Source organism: Carassius auratus, chromosome 30 (assembly GCF_003368295.1).
Source record: "Carassius auratus strain Wakin chromosome 30, ASM336829v1, whole genome shotgun sequence".
Taxonomy (NCBI): Eukaryota; Metazoa; Chordata; class Actinopteri; order Cypriniformes; family Cyprinidae; genus Carassius; species Carassius auratus.
The window spans coordinates 3,846,474-3,869,231 of NC_039272.1; the positions used below are offsets into that span (position 1 = coordinate 3,846,474).

Here is a 22,758-nt window from a genome sequence, read left to right on the forward strand (position 1 = left end):
TAGTTGAATCACTGATTTGACATGCACTGTTACTGTGTACTGTGTCCAGGAACATTTCAGTTGCATTGCTCTCTATGAAGGATCAGAAAGCTCTCGGATTTCATCTTAATTTGTGTTCCGAAGATGAATGAAGTTCTTATGGGTTTGGAACGACATCAATTAATGACAGAATTTTTGTTTTTGGGTGAACTATCCCTTTAATTCTAAAGGACCGAAAGAGGGAGGTAAAAGAAAACTAGGACTGTTTTGGTGCAAAAGAAAAAGTTGATGAACATTATAACTGCAACTCAAAGGATAAGAAATATGCCCGTTTGAGTTATGAAAGGACTATAAAATGTTGGGTGTGGTGCAAACTGAACTCAGAGTTCAGAGGTCAAAAGGAGTTAGTGGACAAAGTACCTGGAAGAGGAAAAGAACAGGAAACAGTTCATCTATGACATCATGTAAATGCCATTGTTTTTTGCTCTCTTGCATTCAAGTTTGTTTGTCGCTCCCTATGCAGTGATGACAGTAGAAAAGACCAGTACTGTATATACTCTCTGTCCTTCAGCATGACGGATAATTCAGTTTGTTCTTGCTGTAAACCACACTTGCATTTTGAGTGACAATTATGTCTATGCACACTCAACAAGATTTCGTACATTTAGGAATCAAGTCTTTTGTTCTTGGTGTGCGTATTTGTTATATACGCATAATACAGCAGCTGTTCAACCACTGTAAACAGCATTTAAGGTTTTGATTCTAGCTCTTTGGTTCTAGGTTGCATCCTCAAAAGGAAGCGTCTTTAACTGCACGGAACATCTGTAATGACGTTGGTTCTACTTTCTGTTTGGGGTTCTGTTCTCGCCCGACCGGGCTGTAACCCGCAGACCGACCTGTGGGCTTGAACCCAGGAGAGCGTCCAGTGGGAATCAAGCCCATGGAGCGAACAGGTGCCTGTCGCCGCAGAAATCTGCCAGAGGTCACGAGGTCACCATAACCATGGGCGTGCGAGAAGGCGTAACCGGACCGTCGTGTGCTTCTTCGGGTGAGCCTGGCACGGCGTGGACGAGGAGCAGGCTCCTTCATCTGACGCACCTTATACATCACCTGAATTTAACAATCAAAACAGAAATGTTCATTTTTGCACCTTCATCAATTTCAGCAAACACTTACTGTCTTTCTCTTTACTATATTATTAATTATACTACAATCCTTTTGATATTTCTATTGCTTATACAATTACAATAAGACATTTGATTGTGCATACAGTACTTCCTCTCATTCTGTCTTCCTGTTTTTCTCTCAGCCACTCATTATGACTACATTAACATACACATCAAACTCCATTATAATTTGCCAACATTAGTATTGAGTCATGTTGACAGTGCAATCCAATTGCCTGATTCTGTGTGTTTGGTAATAAAATAGAATAAAAAATAAAGTTTAAAATGAGAGAAATCATTGCATTCATTTTAAAGCACTATTCTGAATTCAGTTCAGTGTTTTTCATCTGCAGAAAAAAAACCTGACTTGCAGCATTAAGAATAAAATGCATCAGTGCATTTCTAGAGTCACAATGAGACAGAGACTTTTTAATTGAATTATTAAAAGAAATAAACTTGACCCTTTCCTTTTTGTGTTGGTGTCAGGCGGTTCACAAGGTGAAAAGTGTGAGTCCTAATTAAATTATCATTAAAAAAGGTGATGAAACTTGTTTGGATATAAACATTCTGAATACGACTGAAATCTGAATATAGACCTTAAATGGAATTTGATGTGCATATAAGCATAGTCAGTTACTGTATATTCAGATTATGCTATTCTGCAAGTAAAAGAAACTGTGAATTAAACTGTATTTGTGGATCAGTAAAGTGAGGTTAAGTAACTCTATACCTTGTCATTGATTGTAGGACAGATCTGGCTGTAGAAGAACCGGTAAGCAGCCACAGGAAGCACACAGAGTATAGCTGTCAATCCAACAGTCAGCCAAACATTGGGCTGGTTAAGACAATTTCGGGCAGTTCCTGTAAAACACAACATACACACACTTCACACACTTCTTCTTCTTAAAAATTAGTATGAAAAACAGTATGTGGTATATCATACACATTACAAATGATGGAATGCAACATGCAAAGCCCTGCTTACCTATGAATGCGAAAGAAGATGGACGTAACAGGAAAAGTCCATCAGTGTACATGGTGAAGGTCAAGATGAAGAACATTCCCAAACTACCCCACACGAAAAGATGGTTCACGACAGTCCAGTATGAGAGGTCCAGCCCCAACTGTGCGGAACATAGAGCAGAAATGAGACGGGAAAAGACTTCCAATCAGATGAATGGCACGCACATCTGCAGATGTTAAACTGACCTGTACACACACAGTGACGGTGAGACAGGTTTGAGTAATCAGTGCGAATGACTGATAGTCTGCACCATCTTTGCCGTCGTCTCTCGCCGTGTCATATATGGCAGCGTAAGGCACAAAGAACAGCACTAGAGAGCTGTAACAGCTGTGAAGTGCACACATCATGAAAGCACGTTTACTGAAGTACTGACACAACTGCCCTGGGACATACAGCTGAGGGTACTCCAGACTCCAGCCAGCATTCACATCCTGGAGAAACAGAGAAAACAGTCATATTTCATTTCTAGCCATTAATATACTGTTGAAATGCTACAAGGCCTCATTCATCTTTTTAACACACAAGAGCATGGTGAATTGACACTATTTAATGTTCCTTGAAGGTTAATAAAAATAAAAAAAAGTCGGAATTCAGAATAATCAGAATTGCATTTGTTCGGACAGATATAAATTCATTTTACACACATAAAACCTACCTGGTCAAACAGACTCATTCCCAGAACAGGCAGGGCGGTGTATACCAAATTATACAAAGTGATGAAGCCTTCATCATACACTGTCTAGAAAGACCAAAAATTAGATTTACAGATAATTAGGTAAAGTAAGAAAAAAAAATGAGAGAAAAAAAGAACAGTTTTCAGTTCTGCTGCACTTGGCTCACCTGAGCTGAAAAGCCGCAAAAAAATGCATACCAGAAGTGCACAAAAGTAAAGGTGAAGTTCTTATAGAAGAAGTAGCGCAGGAACTTGCACATGCGCAGGTACGACCAGCGGCCGTGTACCAGCAGGAGGCGCTGCAGGAAACGGAACTGAGCAAAAGAAAAGTCACTGGACAGCACTGCCTGCATCCCCTCCTGACCGCTGATGCCCACACCGATATGAGCCGCTGCAGGAGAAAGACCATAAGATCAAAATATAAATAAATACAAATAAAGCTTGAACTTGTGGGAGTACACCAGCACAGACTGATGATGGTCTCAGAGCTACAATGTTATTTTAACTATTAAACATGTTTAATAAAGCTAAAAGAAATAAATACAAATATTAAATAAATAAAAACTTGCACTTAAATATTTTTTAATGATAATTAGATATGCTGCTTTGTAGCTGACTGAAATATGTTTCATTTGAAAAGCTGGGGTATATTTGTAGCAATAGCCAAAAAAAAAAACCTTATATGTGTCAAATTTATTTTTATTTTTTTTATGCAAAAAATAATTAGGATATTAAGTAAAGATCATGTTGAATGAAGATATTTTTTCAAATTTCCTATTGTAAATATATCAAAACTTAATTTTTGATTAGTAATATGCATTGCTAAGAATTCATTTAAACAACTTTAAAGGTGATTAGTTGCAAATAGTTGTATCTCGGCCAAATATTACAAACCATACATCGATGGAAAGCATATTTATACAGTTTTCAGATGATGTATAAATCTCAATTTCGAAAAATTGACACTTAAGAATGGTTTTTGGTCCATGGTCACACATGGCATTATATATATATATATAGTTAAATATAAAAATAAAAGCTTAATCAAAATATTAATACTTTAATTTAATACTAGAATATTATACAAATAATACTAAAATAACACTGCATTGCTTTGAATAAGAGTTTAAAGCAACAAATCTCCAAATGTGATTTAATATATAATATTTATAATTTTTTTACCTTTTAAAATGCCATTTTATATAATAAAACAACACAAATAAGTTCATAAGAATGTTTATTTTAATATGCATCTATATTGTTGTCAAGCTGAATTCACCTTTAATCATGCTGACATCATTAGCTCCGTCTCCTATGGCTAGAGTGACTGCTTTCTTATATTTCTTGACCAGCTCCACCACCTGAGCTTTCTGCAGAGGAGTCACCCGACAACAGATGACTGTCCTGCACATGCAAGCCGTCCGTAAAAACTCCAGCTCCATGTTCCTTTCCAGAGCGAATGCCTAGGAACCCAAAGATCCCGCCAGGAAATAAGATGGTTTTACTTTCTGCAGCTACACCCATCTCAGCATCACATCCAGACATTAGGCAGAAGAAAGTAGACATCTCACCAGGCTGTGTCCATTTATCACCAGTCCGTAGTCTCCATTTACGATTTCATCCTGAACCACTTCAGGAGTATCACCCAGGATAATCTCAGGAATAAGGAATTTGTCTTGTTCACTATCAGGAGACATCTTTTGACGGGCATCCCTTTGCAAAAAAAGAGACCATTTAAATATAAACACAAAAGAGATTCTATGCAAACATACCTAGTAGCAGGAAAAAGCACATTATCAACATCTTTAAAATTTCCCTATAAAACACCCACCCAAATGTTGCCTTCTCCCATGTGATTTAGCACTCAATATACGATACATATTATGTCATCTGCATGAGATACATTACCTCAGTTCCTGCCTGACCTCCTCGGGTGAGTTAGCTGCAACAAAAAACACTTCGTTCATCTCCTCCCTCAGCAGGTTACACGAGTAGCCAATGTTCTCAGCGGTCTCTGTTAGAGACAGACAGACAGGAAGAAAGAAGAACGTTTTCAGAGGGCCATGTGGTAATTTATCATTAAAGGAACTTAATTAACAGTTCAGCCAACCATGAACACACAAGAGCACGCTCACACACACACACACACACACACACACACACATGCACACAGATGGCTAATCAGTACATTACATAATGATTATAAATGACACAAGCACTGCCCTCATCGTGATACATAACTGAATCATTGCACTTCCATAATGTAAATAGAAGTTTTTAATGCCTTTTCATTTTTAGCTGCTTAATGCCTTTATTCCTCTCTTCAAAGCAGGAAATGTACAGCACAGAAAACGAGCAATCAGGTTTACTTATCCTAAATCAGTATTGGGGATGTGATTAAGGGTCTCAAATAGCATAAATATATTTTAGAATTAAATATTGAAGCACACCTTGCTTGTCACCAGTGAGCACCCAGATTTTGATTTCGGCTTTGGCCAGCTGTTCAATGGTCTGAGCGACTCCATCCTGAAGTTTATCCTCTATTGCAGTGGCTCCTATTAACTACATAAAAATTGACAGAATAAAAACACTTTAGCATAAAAAATATAGCTAACATTTTGGGTAAATTAAACAGTGCAGCCAACATAAAGAGTATAACCTCTAATTATTATTTTTTTGTGTGTGGTTTTGTTCATACCATCATGTCTTTCTCTATCTCCTCATATAGTTTCTCCAGTTTCTCTTCCCGGTCCTCCAGAGCCACACTGGACTCATGGTGGCGCTGTTTCCACTCTGAAAAATATTCCTCATCCAGATCCTTGTATGCTAGAACAAGAGTTCTCAACCCCTCGCCGGCAAACTCCTACAGAGAATAAAAGATACTGAAAGAACGCACAATCAAATATATATTTAATGGACAAGATTTAAAGTATATGAACTGTAACGCCATGTAAGACATGCACTCCTATTGTGAGTAAATCTGTAGAGTTTCCTATGGAGATCAACTTCTTAGTGATGTTCAGTTTGCGTTTAAAATGAATTAGCTCACTGCCTATGCAGACAGAAGACAGGAAGGCAGCTCACAAGGTTTTGGAACAGAGCTTATATTGTCTAAAGTGTGTGAGATAGCATGTGAAGCTGTGAGAGAGAAACAGATATTCTCTCTGTAGTCTCTGTAGGGCCCTCTGGTGTTGACTTACATTGAGATGCTCAGTAGTGACCTTCATCAGTTCGCTGCAGGAGGGATGTAGTCTCTCATATATGATGGTGTCTGCTCCTTTACAGTACAGGGAGAGCTTGCCCTCTGGATTACGAACTGAAAGGAAGATCACAAATATAAGACATATAAAATATACACAGTATGAGAAGAGCCATGGAGCCTTCTTAAAGCGACAGTTTACCTTAAAAAGACACGTTGCTTTAAATTTACTCACCACCAGGCCATCCGAGCCATAGATTAGTTTGTTTCTTCATCTGAGCATCTGAAATTTAGCTTTACAGTGCTTGCTCACCAATCAGTCCACTGCAGTGAATGGGTGCCGTCAGAATTAAATAAAAAAAAGTTGATGAAAATAACGCTATAATCTGCAAGTAATCAACATGATTCCAATGCCACGTGACATAAAATATGCATGTGTGTCATACATACAAAACAAATCGTTCATAACATTTTTTTTTACTTTAAACCATCACTTCTGGTCAAATAAATCAGTCCATAATCTGTAATAACAATACCTCCAGTCAAAAAGTCAATCTCCCACTGTCTTCTCACATCAAAACCCACCTCAATTTTTCACTGAACAAAACCAATATTATGAGTAGAGGACTCTTTTTTTTTTGGCCAGAAGCCTTGAATTTAAGTTTATTAAAAGGCCTTGGTGATGGATTTGCTTATAACAAATGCACAGCTTTTTGCTTAATGGACCGGAGTTGCGTCAGATTATTGTGTCTTAGCTTTCATTCTGACGGCACCCATTCACTGCAAAGGATCCATTAGTGAGCAAATGATGCAATGCTAAATTACTCCCAATCTATTCTTATAAAGAAGCTCATCTACATCTTGGATGGCCTGAGGGCGAGTACATTTTCAAGAAATTCTCATTTCTGGGTAAACTGTTTGTTCAATCAACCGTGAGCATACCAATCACAGACATCCTTTTTCGCACATTGTTAAAATCCAGGATGGCTAGCAGCTCATAGCTCCTCTGAATCCCCATCTCCTCTATTGTCACTGTCTCAGGTGTGCGTGAGCGGAACACAAAGCCGAAATTACGCGCGGCCGTGACTAGAGCGCCCTCATCAGGAGACTGGGCCTGGTACACCAGATCACCTACACAGTAAATTAAGAGTAAATAAATTAATCAATAAATATAAAAAAAGTACACATACAGTAAAAGTGTAATGCATGTTTTACACAACCACTTACCCTGCTTTTTCTCTTCTGCCATGACAGTGTGACAGAGAGCGAGTAATCTGAAGAAAGCATGAGCGTCTGGAAGCTCCAGCTTTATGGCCTCTACCAGAGTATGATCGTAAAAGAAGAATTTCGGGTCCGCAAGCCGGTTAAAGGAGAAATCCACTGGTGTCATTTCCTATTACCAAACGCAAACTCATTAACCCAGAAGACTCATTCAGATCCCTTTCGATTGTTTGAGACTTTGTTTCTCACCTCTGTGATCTCCAGCCTCTGTCCACTATAGTGGTCAATAACATCTCCTGTAGAGAAGAGAAAACACTCTTTTAAGTTCAAACAGTATCTGGCCGATTGATTGCTCCAGGGGAGTTTTATGTCTTGGCGATTTTTTGAAATAATACAGGCCTATAAATATAATAAACAACTGATGCATGTGTGATTGGTCCTGACCATAAGATTTCCCATTAATGGAGCATTTGTTGAAGGTCATGATGTTCTGGGTGAGCGTGCCAGTTTTGTCGGAGAAGATGTATTTGATCTGACCGAGCTCTTCATTGAGCGTCGTGGTTCGAGCCTCAGCTGGCGTGTCAGTTCGTGCATGATACATGTTCCTGTCCCAGTTGATGTAGTAACTGTTTCCTAACCGAATTACTTCCATACTGCAATATAAAAACAGAGAATGAAAATAACATTCTTTTCTTAAATTAGTGAAAAAGTTGTCAACATGACAATTTTAGTCAAAGGTTTTATTGAAACATTACAGCCAAAGGACAAAAGATACCTAGAAATAATGCTGAATATTTCTTCTTTTCGACAGTCCTAAAACAAGCCCTAAAACTCTGCTTTTCTACATGTTTAAATGTAAAAAAAAAAAAAAAAACATATACAGTGCATGAACAGACTCTATACCTGACATATAATGAGATGGGCACCACAGTGTTGAGGATTATAATGTAAGACCAGAAAGTGAGGAACGCTGAAAGTGCTGTGTTCTCTTCCCGTGGAAGAAAGGCATTGAACTTTGACCCTGCGTGGTTTTCCCAAATACCATTCCCCACAGCAAGAATAATACACATCAGAGCCAGAAGTCCAAAAATCTACAGAGATCAAACAGAGTTACCAACCATCTGCTTACATACTAACAAATTTCATTAAATATCATATGAACAAATATAGACTTCTGTTAATATATTCTGTTAATAGTTTATTACACTACTGTTCCAAAGATTATGGTCGTAAGATTTTTTTGAAAGAGGTCTCCTATGCTAAGTCTACATTTAATTAGTCAGTGAAATTATTAAAATTTAAAAGACCCGTTTTTGCATTTTAATGCAAATCATTTCAAATTAAATTTATAAAACTGTATTTTCAGCATCATTACTCATTTTTCAGCATATAATCCTTTAGAAATCATTTTAATATGCTGATATGGTGCTCAAAAGTCTGTTTGATATCAGTGTTGAAAATTGCTTAATATTTTTTTAAGAGTAAAAGTGTTTAGTCGCTTTGGTTTATTTAATGCATGCTTGCTAAATAATAATCATTAGTAGGTCACAAATGCATACATATACTGTATAAAGGTGGAGCTAATCTTGAGGTAAAATAATTATAGATTAGACATTCAACTTACAAAGAGCACCAGTACATTCATGAGTCGATCGATACTTGTCCTCTTAAAGGTGCTTTTCCCACAGTTCTGCATCAGTTTAGTCTCTGGGCCTGAAGACATAACATATACATGAACCACGATACTTTTCATTCAGGACAAAAAAAACCCTAATGATTTCAATCATAAATCTAGAATATTGTTTATTTAAAAGTCAGTTTTTATCTAGTCTATTTAGTCTATGGGCTGGTGAGCCGTTTTACAGCCTCAAAAGCACACGTCACACACATTCTCGGCAGTAATAAAGAGGAATTGAACTGGGACACCAGACAGCTCCAGAGCACACACCACACATCGGTCTGAATTTATTACCTGCAAACAACACCAGGCCAAAACACCAGTCTGTGTTTCTGAGTGTGCAGCCTCTCAGCAGGACTCGCTCGTTGTCCAGAGAGTATTTCTGTGTGCCGAATGTCAGCGCGCCCGTAAAGCGATCCAGACGGTTGTTAGGAGGCTCACAGCACACCAACCCTGAAGAAAGCACAGAGAAGACCAGAGGAAAATTTTATTGCTCAGAAGTTGGGAAGATTTGGGAGTTCAATTAAAACAAGTTTTAGCTTAAGTTTGGATATTAATTTAACTTAACTGACTATCCAATACAATACCCAGATATTTATAACACATAACACATTAAATTTTAGTGCCTTGCAATGATAAAATATCAAGCACATTTTTTGGTTCAACTTTAGAGGTCGAAAACATCATTAATTTTGTCTTATCTATATTTAAAACCAGCTTAAGTTGACAAAGGCGAGACTGAACAGTATGAAATGCTGACTGTAAACCTTAAAGTGCTTGCGAAGCTGATGACGCGAAGCAATAAATAACAGTATCATCTGCATAAAGATGATATTTAATGATAGGGATGTTATCACAAATATTATTTATGTATAACAAAAATAAAATAGGTCCCAAAACTGATCCCTGAGGGACACCCTTTTAAACTGACAGGACAGATGACATACAAGACCACAGACTGTGTTCTACCTGATAGATAGTCAGCAAACCAATTTATAGCAGAATCAGACAGACCAACATTGCCATGATCAACTGTGTCAAAAGCTTTTGATAAATCGAGGAAAATAGCGGAACAAATTAGTTTACCATCTAAAGCAGTAGTTATATCGCTAAGCACTTTCATTGCGGCTGTGTTGTTTTCTATGTCAGGCCGGGTTGTTTTCTAAACCCGGACTGGAAGGGAGAGTGAATTTTATTTAATTCCAGATAAGTTTTGAATTTTTCGTTCACTAGTTTCCGTAAAAGTTTAGATAAGACCCACAATTTAGATAGTGGCCTATAGATATTTAAATGCAATGGGTCACCCCCTTTAAATATTTAATATATAATTGCTGTGTTATTGCATTTATCCATCTCTGAGCAGCATACATATCTTGTAGCTATCCATCTACTGTTTTGTTTTTTTACTTTCTGTAATCTTCTTTTGTGCTCAACATAAACTCTTATAGGTTTGGAATAACGTGAGGGCAAGTAATTGATGACAACATTTTGGTGAACTATCCCTTTAAATAGAGCAAGGAATTCTCTCTCTCTCTTTCTCTCTCCTCACCATTGAATGCAGCCAAAGACTCTAAAGAGTCTCCCATGTCTCCTGTTACAGTCAGAGACTGTTTAACCTTCAGGTTGGTTTCTCTGTGTGACAAAAAGCACAAACATGAAATCAGGCATTCAGTATCCCAACTTAAAATATATATATATTCACACGAGATATTTCAGCTTCATTAAAACAACACAAAGTATTTAATATAGATGCACGTACATAAAAACAACAATGCCTCTTTTCTGTTTCTTGTTCTTACCCATCCAGCTCTGCAGTTTCAATGTACACCAAGTTGAGAGGTTCACTGCTGGACAACAGGAGCAAATCTGCCTGTGAGGATGATACAGAGAGACAAGGTGATGTTGATTTAATATCAACTTACATCTGATCCTAAATCATTAAGTAAAGATATACAGTTACATTACATTTAGCATAATCTAAATCTGTAAAATGCATTACTGTGACAAACTGGTTGTTCTCCAACTTTATGATGTCTCCCACTTGCACATTCATCCATTTCTCGCTTATCAGTCTATTTTGAAAGAAAGAGAACAAATTATGTCTAACGCATAAACAACATCATTCTGATTTCAACAAGTTGCAACACTCAGGGTGTGTGGGTCATGTGTTTCTATTTAACTCGACATAAATTATGAAAGCGCATTCTTGCTGAGCTTTATACTGACATATTTTACTGCAAATATGATGAAGGACCACCAAGAAAATTAATTCAAAAATAGAAATGTGAGGTATCATTCAAGCAGCCATTCCTTGTGTGTGTAATCTAGAGAACATCATGAGAACAGGTCAGAACAACAGGAAGAACCTTTTGATGCATTTACAGCTGCATCCTGTTGTGATTGATGTGTTTGTTTTGTAGTTGAATTTAAATTTAAAATTCAAAGCATTCCTGGCTAACAGTCTGAGGAGAAGAACACTCACTAAATCCCACCTTTCAGTTTCAGGGCCAAAGTTTTGAGCTCTAGAAAGTGCATGCACATTACAATATGGAAAATGCACCTGGTTTGAGCTAAAGAATAAACATAACTGAAACATTCAAGTCATGATCATATACCAAAACTAAGGTTGTATAAAAAAACATCTTGACTGCACACTGTTGAACCCACAATAGCTGTAACTGCATTTGGTTGTCGTGAAATTATAAATGTTTTTAAAAGGTGTTTAGGTAAGAAGAGTGTCAAACAAAATTTGACAGCCACTCACTTTCCATTGATGAGCACATTCACTTTACGGTTATTCACCTGCCTGTCACTTCTGTGGCGATTCTGTCCGAGAGAAGAAAAAAATAAAAATAATAATCTTTATTCAAATGCCAAGACCTTATACATCCAGCTCATCCCAGTTTTAGGAAAGGCTAGACAGAGAGGACAGGAGGGGCGAGAAGTGCGATTCCCTAAATCCCTTCCACTCCCCTCAGCAGGAACATTAGGACTATTGTATTCCTGCTGAGGTTGAGGTGGCTCCTGTTAACTGTATCAAGTTTTCCAGTCCACCACTGACAAATTTTAGATCTGTGACCTTTTGCTTTACGATTTTCTGCTGCTCAGAGGAAAGTTTGCTTGATGACGCCTGTGTGCCGAAGTAAAGGGCATTTAAATTAGACGTGTACTGAGTATTGTAGTAAAAGCTGTCAGTCTCATTAACTAAATGTCAGTTTATTTCCATGATACTCCAGACCCAGATTTAGCTCTGTTTTAGAAAGTCTGGAGAACATCTGGATCACATTGTGACAAAAGAAATGATTGGTGGGGCAAAGCTATCTAGTTCTACATGGTATAAAATAACCAACAAAATGTTGCTTTCTTTATACAGTAAAATACCATTTTCTTATGTTTGGCGGCTAAACAGTTTTTGTTCACATTGACTTCTATAGCTTGGGCAAACAATACAATCAAAGTCAATGAGATCAAAACTGCTTTGTTATGAACAAACAACATTCAAAATGTCTTCTTTTGAGTTCAGCAAAGGAAAGAAACTTAACAACATGAGGGCGAGAAAATGTATGGGTGGACTATCCCTTTAAATGAATAATTTGGCGAAAACAGTCTAATCGTAATCTGTTTCCTCTCAGGAGGGGAAAACGAAAGAAATACGAACAAAAAAAATGAATAGTTCCTTAGTATGTAGTCACATGTTTGTACTTACAATATCATCAATGGCATCTTTGGCTGCAGTCACTGTTAATACTAAGACGAGAGGGACGACAGTGGTGAACCAGGACAGAGAAGAAATAGCAGGAATAACCTACGAAACAAATTTTATTTATGTGCTTTGAATGTAGAAACATGATATTAAAGTAATGGCAACAACATACATGTAGTTACTGTATTGTGAGCCAGAGACGTTACACAAATATGAATGTGAGAAGTCGTATATGACTGTGTGATTTGAGATAAAAAGAAAAAAAGTTATTGATGATATGATTATCGTCAGTTGTTGATCATGTAATTTTTAATTGCTATAGTCACTCAATTAATTTACTAGTGTCTATGATCGCTGTACTTGCATGAATGGAAAGAGCTGGCCATGATGAGTAACAAAAATGGCTGATGTCAACTGACTTGCCTCAAAGTTAAAGCTAGTAAATGAAGTTACAGGGTCATGAGACGGTCTTTATTGTGCAAGAATTTAGTCATTTGGAATGTGTGGGGTGTGGGCTTGAAACGGGAAGTCAGGGTCACGTTACAAACCCATTCTTTGCAATATGCATGACTAAAATAAATGTTTCAAATTGAGGAAACATCCTAAAAGAATTTCACTTCCTTTGAATTGGACAGACTTTGTATTCAAATCCCTGTACATGCATTTATTTATTGAACTAATGAAAACATATCAGTCTTACAACCTTTTGTTAGTGCTTCACTCAGTAAACTGTGATTTTACACACCTGTAGGATGAGCAGGAAGAGGAAGTAGGCATTAGCGATCCTCTGGAACTGCTCAAACAAGTTGAGAGGCAGAAAATTGAAGGGGTTGTATTTGGAGGTCTTGATAGAATTGGTCTTGAGTGAGAAAAAAATAAGTTTATAGTGTTGTTCAGATATCATGATTCACGTGGTGATGTTTTTTTTCTAAAGATTACACATGCTGGAAGTCATTTCCCAATAGAAGTATGTGTTTTTTTGTTATGTTTTTTAGTAGAAAGGTATCTAAAAATAACTGCAGTGTGTTAAGAGGAAACTGTTTGGAGGGTATAATGTCATGATGACACCTACAGTATGTCATCAGACAAAAAATGTATCTGTATTAGTGATTTTCTGTACATGTTCTGATTTTATACTCACAGCATATTTGAATGATGAGTTATATTCTCTGTCATTTGCTCTGATCTTCCTCTCCACCTCTAGAAGAAAATATAGAGAGAAATTGTATATACTCTTTACAAACGTTAGGCTTGGTTAGGTTAGGTTCACTTCAGGTTCAATTCATATTTGAGTGATGAAAGACTTTGGTTTGATAGTGATTGTGCATCTACCGGTTTCTTTCTTCTTTGTACAGTCTAAGCCAAAGAATGACATGGCTACCCTTCTTCCTCTTCAAGGATTAATCATAATTTCTCTGGAAAAAAGAGAACAAAACACTTTTTGGGAGTTGTTTTCCTTTCAGGAAGAGTGTGTAAACTGCTTAATGATGCTGGTGATTCGAAATTATCTAAGCACTTTTTAATGGATAAATGCAACCGGGGCACACCATGTATGCAAACAGAACACACTAATACAAAAGAAAATGTAATATTAAATAAAATATTAAATATAAAAGAACATTTAAAAAATCTTACAGACCCCAAACTTTTAAAAGGTAGAATATTTACACATAGACACACCACACACACATTTCAAGTTGAGGAAACAGCTCTTATGAAACCCGCCCATCGGATGATTCCAGAATGACTTCAGCACAAGAGTTAATAATAGAAACCACATGTGTGTGTTTTAAATGTACAGCACACATGCTAGAGCACCTCTGGAAGGGCTGTTTTCCACTGCGGACACAGCGTGGTTATGCTATCCACATCACTGGAAAAAAACGAGTCATTTTGAAAACCAGAAATAAACATTTAAGGAGTTACAAATCAGTACATGTCCTACTCGAGTTTAACTGGAAGCCTTATAGGGATATAATTACCCAAAAGTGTGAATTCTGTCATAATTTACTCATTTACATGAATGCAGTTTGTGTGACTTGATGACTTGAGATTCAAGGAGCATAAAATGAGATTTTTAACTGAATGTTCAAGCTGCTCACTTCCATTCAATGCTAGCAGACAGTACTGAATAGACCAGATAAAGCACTGTAAATGTATCATTAAATTAGGCCATATTACAATTATTTGAGAACTATTTCAGAAAAGGAAAAAAGGAAAAATAAATTCTTCATAAAAAGCCATCATATAACTACTAACATTGGCCCTTTTTGTGCTTTTTTAAATCCTTTTTGAGGTCTGAATGCCCCATGTCATTGTATTCTTTCAATGTGTGGAAAAAACTAAACAAAACAAAGGTTTTATCATTCATCATACAGTATCTTTAATTCTACATTTCATTGTAATCTGTAGCTCTGAGTCTTTACACTGTAAAATCTAATTTGCAAAGAAATCCATAAGACCTTTCCCAATCTAATTGTCAGCAATGATCAAAAAAAAAAAAAAATGACAGCATGTACTGAGACAGAGACAACACCCAAGCCAAATGTGCAAACGTTGTGAAGTTAATTCTTCACAACAGCACAACATGCAGGGAGTGATTTACAGGGAAACAGACAGAAATAAGGGGTCACTGGGTGAAAACAGTGCAAGTGGTTGGAAACAAAGAAAGAGATGAGTCCAATTAAACCACAGAAACAAATACAGGCGGTTCTGATGGGGTGCTAAATGACAAGGCACAGGCCACAACACGCACACATAAAAACCACAAATGCAAGCATGTTTGCAATCACACATGCTACAGGAACACCTCGCACTGCAAACCTCACTGTACAGCAAAACTAAATAGTAGTCATTGTAAACAAGTATTGAAACTGCCATTTTAATAAATAAAAAATATATATTCGTATACTTTACATATGCAGGATGTGCTTACTGAAGTAAGGTTTGAGCAGAAGAGGACAAAAGCAGACACAAATCCAACCACAAAAAGAAAGAGGCAAAACTTTCAGGTTTAGTAAACACATACTATAAATCATCCCCTCTTACTCTTTCCTTCCAATTCCAATTACATTTTTGAGAAATTTTAATTGAGATTGTGGAATTGCACATTTAATTTGAATTTAAAGAAGAAAAATGAAGTAAAAATGCTTGAAATGGAGTAATTTTATGTCTGTCATTTTAATTTCCATTTCAGCTTCCTGTGGGTTGTGCTTATTAAATTAAAAATCTATTTCAAATGTGATTAAAAATGGTGAACATATTCATATAAATTCTAAATAGAAAAAATAAATAGTAATAGGCACACATCAACTATCCTGTAAAAATTCAAAGCAGCAATACTCTGAGCTTCCTCTCTTTGGAAAAAAAACAACGACTGGCAATTTTACAAACTAGAGACTAGAAGTCAAGTGGCAGTCATTTGTGAGTTTTCTGAGGGGCTATTGTGTGCACTCTCGTTTTTCACATTTAACACAAAGCCAACAATAATTTTTTTTTTTTTTATATATACTGTGCTTTCTTATGTTTCTGTGAAATGTGATTACAACACCATCCCAGTTTTGTAAAAAAAAAAAAAAAAAAGGCAAAGGAGTGTGTACACATGCGTGCCTGACTTCCATCTGAGTAAATTCAAGTTAAACAAAAGAAGTAAGATCCTGTCTCCCGAAGAGCTTTGTGTGTCTCAGAATACCCTACATGCCTGTGTGTGTGCTGGCATGCTCTGGTCAATATTGTTTCACACCACTTCAGATAATTTACAGTGCCCAGAGGGGTATTTTTAAAAACCTAAGACTGTAAGCTGAGCCATAGACATCATGACAGAATCAAAAGAGCATGCAAATGAATGAATGAATGAATGAAAAGTTAAGTGTCACATGCTATTACTTTTAATAAATGTTGGTTTTAATCACAAAAAATAGATAAATAATAGGACAAGTTATGAGGGTGTGAAAACAGACACTAAAACCACTTGATTTGAAAGTGGTTTTGAATGTAGGGCAGTTTCTTTGACGAAGGGGTTCTTTAGAATCCCACTGAAGACAAAAGTAAATGTCACTGTGTTTCTACAGTCAGTGTATCTATATATCATATCATATATATTAATGTAATGTAATCTAATCAATCCAGAGTAACAGTGTAAACCCTGAACGCACAAACACTAACAGTGCAACTGAAACCCAGTCTGGTTAATTTTGAGGGAATGGAGAAAAACATTGTGATTAACTGCTGAAACATCACACAATAGAAGGAAGTGCTAATGACAAACAAGTGAACACTTGTACAATCCAGCGTCTGTAAAGACTGTGGGAAAGCTTAAAGATTAGCAAGTGCAAGTAAAGCACAACACTGTAACATCAAAAAGAGTGAATGTTACCATACACTAAACTATCAATATAATATACAACATTCAAACTGATCACTGAACTGTCAAGTGTTTCAGTCTGGAGTCTTTTATTGCAACACGTAGCTTGTGTTGTTTAGATCAAGCATCTCAGGACAGTATAAAACATGCAGAGACTTGCAGCAGGATTCCTCAGAAATGCAGTAATTGCCTAGTAGTGAGTAAAACAGTTTGGAGATGACAGCAGAACAGTGCTGGGAGAAACGACCGTTTGTCAAGTTTGGCAAGACGTGTGTAAATTAAAACAGTCCAACTACATGTAGCTACATTTTAAATTTATGCATTTAGCAGACCCTTTTATCCAAAGCGACTTACATTGCATTCAGGCTAACAATTTTCTCCTATCATGTGTTCCCTGGGATTCGAACCCACAACCTTGCGCTTGTTAATGCTCTACCACTTGAGCTACAGGAACACAAATTTTAATTAATAGTATTATTAAATTAAATGTAAAAAAAAAATGTTTCTTTTATTTTAATAGTGATTAGTTACAATACAAGCTACTAACAAAAGGTAGCCTAGCAAACAACAAAACTGTTAATTGGCAAATATTTTATAATTATCATATCAAAACTGAATCATAGCTTTTAATCAAACATTATTATGAATGAATGAATTGATATCTATGAGAGTGATCAAACTTTAACAGATACAGATATACAGCTAAAAGTAAAACAAATGAGGTGAATATTTCACTATAAGATGATAAATTTTTGTAATGACAGAATCCATAAATATTTTACTCTAATTATTTTACAATAAGAATATTAATTGTTATATTGTATGTTGTTTTGGTGGTGGTGGGGGGGGGGGGGGGGGGGGCTAAACTACTGTAGTTAACATTTCTCTCAGAGGAAATGTTTACTTTAGCCGCATTCATTGTGTAAGTTGCTATTTAGCACATTATTAGGAAAGGCATTAGCAAAAATTCATTAAAAAAAACGTTACACTCACTTTTTCTGTTGGTGAAGCTGGAAAACGAAAGATTCACGCAAAGATTTAGGTCAAAATCTAAACAAAAGTAATGTTAATCCACTGCGTCTTCAGCTGCTCAGATGTCAGGAGTAAATGACGACTGCTATGTTCATTATTACATCCAACAACAGAACACCTCAATCGCTCAGGAGTCATTATTATCTACATCTGGAGGACTGATGACAGTCACTCAGGGCGGGGCTAAGGTAAGACGCCAGTACAGTCTGTGCTGAAAGAATACTGTCAATCAAACTATCGTGGGAGGGGCCTGTCTGTGTGACATCACAAAGACAGGCATCTGAAATCAGCTCGATTTGAGAAAGGGGAAAGACTTTAGTATATATAACAAAACTGAAAAAAACCCAGGTGGATTTTTCTCAATATAGGAAGGTTGTGTACACACACTGCCAACACACATTTCAGTACAAACAACTTGTAAAAGTGCATGTAGCATCCGATGACCCCTTTAAAGTTCAATCTTAAAGTAACCTCCATACAAATATTTGGGTTTACCAGATGTTTTCTTTCCAAACTTGGCTACCAAAATATTTCCTTGAAAAAGTTTTTCTTTTAGTTATGCAAGCATCATTTACACTCAAAGTGTCCCTCAGATATGCAAACCAAGCAAAACTCATCCACAGAGTTTCAGGCGGTCTGATAGGTTCACCCTGAATCAGGTCAACAGAGACAAAGGTAGCTGAGACTAAGATGGGCAACTTTCCCTGCAGTTTACATATTAAATGTCTAGCGAAGGAATTTGATCATTAACTGGTGCTTTTCCAAGCATACAGAGACTGGGACAGTACAGGAAGCTCTTAAGAACCTCTAGTTATACATTAAAAGCCAACACCATCATCTCTTCCAGACTCTACTCTACTAAATGTCTGTGGTGTGAGCTGAAGGCAACAAAACATGAAGTATGCTGCTGTTGCGGTGGGATTTCATCATCATTCCCCCGCTGCAGGAAACATGCTGACTAAGTCAATCAGAAGCGGGGCATCATGGGAAGAGAGTCATAGGATGGGCAGTATAAGATAAAGATTAATAAAGGTTAAACATCTCACTGGAGATACACGACTAAGTCTATACAGTAGATGTGTGAAGAGAATTAGTAAAATGTCCCAGTGTGAGATGCTTGGCATTTATAGCCCTGTGATGGAGATCTGACTAATGAGTTTCAAGTTTCATGTACTTTTTTCTTAGCAATTTATGTGTAACTGTTTATTAATCCGGGTTAAAATAGGTGTCTTAAGAACTAGTCAGACCAATTAGCAGTCAAAAAGTCAAATGAATAAGAAAACAAGGTTATTCTTTAGTATAGGGTCCAATTCATACTAATAACTAGTTGCTTATTAGCATGTCTATTATTAACATATTGGCTGTTTATTAGTGCTTATAAAGTACATATAATGCATGACATCCATAATCCTACCCAATACCCTAAACTTAACTACTGTACATTATAAACTATTAATAAGCAGCAAATAAGGAGTAAATTGAGGCAAAAGTCATAGCTAATGGTTATTTAATAGGTAGAATTGGACCCTAAAAAGTGTGACCGAAAACAATAACCTCTTCTTAACAGGCTGCATGGTTTGAGTTATTTCAAATGGTAAAAAAAAAGAAGAAAACTAACATGTGAAAGTTTAACGCTCAGTGCTAGACATAATCATGCACCACAGAATAGTGATAACAATGCTTGCCTAACCAAGCATAACTAATAATAAGATGTCTCACTAGTTGTGGCATGTTGCTGTCTTTCTTCTATTGTTTTTGTTAATATTAGTTTATTCCTCACTTTTTGGTATCCTTGCTAGCAGCTCATCACATTGCAATAGGATTTAAGGAACTCAGCTACTTCTGTTTTATCTGATTTTAATGAAACCCTCTCATGAGATTTAATCATTGAACATCTAAACTAAACTTATTTGTCTAATTGCATTACACTTTTTTTAGTAGCCTTACATGAGCTTGCTTGCATTTGAACTCCACAGCCAATTAGCATAATCTCATCTCATGTTTAGTAAAGGCATTAAAGCGATAAATCACAACGAAAATGGAAAATCTATAAGACAAGAGCTGATGAATAATTCAGCCAATCCTTACAAATGGCACTCAGGTATAGCAAAAGGAGGAGAGGCCTCTCATTTTACCAGATAAAGGCATGTCATGTCTAATGACCTTTTCATTATTTATCCATTAACAATAACAGCCTGTCAGAGAGATAATCATATCTGATCAGACAGAGCCTGCTGTGTGTTGTCACTGCATTATTTATCTGCTGTATTTGACCACGAGTTATATGGGCCACCAGAGGAACTCGGGGTCACGCTACAGTCACAGACATCCTACACATGACAAACTCCTGACCCTGAGGACAACCAGACTTCAGAAACAAGTCTGGAGAATATATGTTACAGTACAAGACAAACATTTGAGTTTTGAAGTCTGTAATCAACAGTACTAAATATAAAATACAAAAACAAGCAACAATGATCCTACACAGATGTACAGTTATACCCTGGTCTTTCAAAGAGCCCAAAACACAAACAATTGAATATCCTTCTAAAAGGTAGATATTAATATACACTATCATTCAAAACTTTGTTTTTGAAAGAAGTCTCTTTTGCTTTTAGAGTGTAGGATCATTGTTGCTTGTTTTTGTATTTTATATTTAGTACTGTTGATTACAGACTTCTTAAAAAAATATATATATATACATATATACAGGTTTGAGTTTCACAGGATGCTTTAGAGATGATTAGAATTTGATAATTTGATGCTAAGCATTTTTTAAAATATATAAATTATATATACAGTGTATATATATACAGTAATACCATTATTATTATTTTTTCATTTCTATATTTATATTTACTTTATAAAACCCCTAGAGACTCCCCACTAACAGACACACAAGTCAGTTTGAGGTGTATACACTACAATACCTGCCAAAATTACAATGCTTTCAGTGAATTATATAACATTTCAAACATTGAATCTTGTGTTATAAAAATTGATCAAATGAAAATATTCATTAAAGTATTCATAAACTTTTTTTTTGGTCACAAAATAAAAGAACAGCATTAGTTCTCACCTGGTGTTCAAGTAACTTCAGCAGAGTCAGTTTCTCTGACAGCAGGCTGGTTAGAAAAGTTGTACAGTCCAACAGAATGCCAACTTCAAAACACCTCAACTTTTCTCAACGAAACCAAAAAACTCGTCCTCAGTGTATTTCGTGAACCTCCCACCCCTTTTTTTAAGACTGCTGACAGACGAGAAAAAAACTCTTTCATTCTCACACCCACAATTTTACTTCCTGTGTTTTCCAGGACAGTCTGACGAATCCCCCTCTACTGACCTTGACCCCTCGCTGCACCCCTTATCTTTACCCTCAGGATTCTTACCGTAAATGTCCAACGGTGACATGGTAGTGTGTGTAGGTCTAAGGTCTAGCACTTCTTTCTCCAGCAAGAGATCGCTAAAATCAGCCAAACAGTCTCCTCCTCTTTGTCTTGCCCTCTTTTCTCCTCCTCCTTTCTCTGGCTTCTCAGTCTTCCATCAGCTCTCACCATACGTTGATGGGAAACAGGGAGTGCAGGCATCCAGCCTAGAGTCATTCACACACACACACACACACACACACACACACACACACACACACAGAGAGAGAGAGAGAGAGAGAGACCCCACAACACACACACTAGATAAACAAGGAAGAGGGGCGGCAACTTGCAGTGATCTCTTCTGTTCTCTTTCTAGCTCCACTCCAGTGATAGTTAATCTGAGATAACATTTACTCTTGGTCTTCCTGTGTAATGAACTCACACTGTCAAACTTTTGTTAAGATCTCTATACATCTCTCAGTCTCTCTCTCTCTCTCTCTCTCTCTCTCTCTCTCACACACACACCCACTTACTAACTAAGTATCGATTTCCTGCACACCAAAAGGGAAGCTACCCTTTTTTTCCCCCATTCCTCTAACAACTGACAAAGTACAGCGGAACTGAGCATGTTCACTGTGACTACAAGGCCATACGCGTTCACTCTACACGTTTACTTAACATCTAAACAAGGACTTTTGTTTATATATATATATATATTTTGCTCACTTCTTTGTCCCCAAACTAAAAACAAGTATTTAAGCATAAATTTAGGTAGAAAGCTATCACAGGCCAGTGACGTATTTCCATCCTGTAAGTGAACAATCATTATAATAGTCCTGATACAGCACTGCTCAAAAATGCATGCAACGTATTTCATGAGGAAATGGCTATAGGTAACTTTATTATAAACCCATAGAAAAAAAAAGGTTAATCATACTATTCTAACCTATTAAACACATAGCAAGCATAGTAACGCACACACACACAGAGAGAGAGAGTACTTACTGTCATTAAACACTTTCCATGTAAATAGCTTGACTTCAGATGTGAAAAAGTATATGCCACAATATTAATTCACCCACTTTTAAATATATGTTATCCACCTCAAAGTACACCAACATTAAATGCAAATAACGGATCCACAATATACAGAAACAAACAAGTCTTACCACTGATTTTAAAAGAGGTGACCTTATTAAAGGCAGAGGTCAAGGAGTGAAATGGCCGGGTGGTTTTGAACAAGCTGTGCATGGATCAGATTCCTCTAGAGGAACTTCAAAGAGATAAGGAACATTTAAAATGACATGTTTCTGCTGCTAAATGCTAAAAACAAAGGGAGAGAGGAAATGTTT

The 22,758-nt window shown here is 36.6% G+C and overlaps 1 protein-coding gene across 1 annotated transcript; it reads right to left on the bottom strand.

Annotated features, from left to right (window-relative positions):
* Positions 1-768: 768 nt before the first annotated feature.
* LOC113049931 (probable phospholipid-transporting ATPase IM) lies at positions 769-21,241 on the bottom strand. Its single transcript, XM_026212676.1, has 28 exons — positions 21,118-21,241; positions 13,976-14,058; positions 13,785-13,843; positions 13,389-13,502; positions 12,647-12,745; positions 11,705-11,766; positions 10,940-11,012; positions 10,740-10,810; positions 10,490-10,572; positions 9,235-9,393; positions 8,887-8,975; positions 8,166-8,353; positions 7,707-7,915; positions 7,512-7,558; positions 7,269-7,434; positions 6,984-7,172; positions 6,043-6,158; positions 5,541-5,705; positions 5,293-5,404; positions 4,751-4,856; positions 4,414-4,555; positions 4,122-4,305; positions 3,010-3,233; positions 2,825-2,908; positions 2,355-2,600; positions 2,131-2,269; positions 1,876-2,006; positions 769-1,089 (listed from the first exon to the last, which is right to left on the bottom strand). Exons 2-28 carry the CDS (start codon positions 14,016-14,018, stop codon positions 769-771), a joined length of 3,621 nt encoding a protein of 1,206 aa, XP_026068461.1. The 5' UTR covers positions 14,019-14,058; positions 21,118-21,241.
* Positions 21,242-22,758: the final 1,517 nt, after the last annotated feature.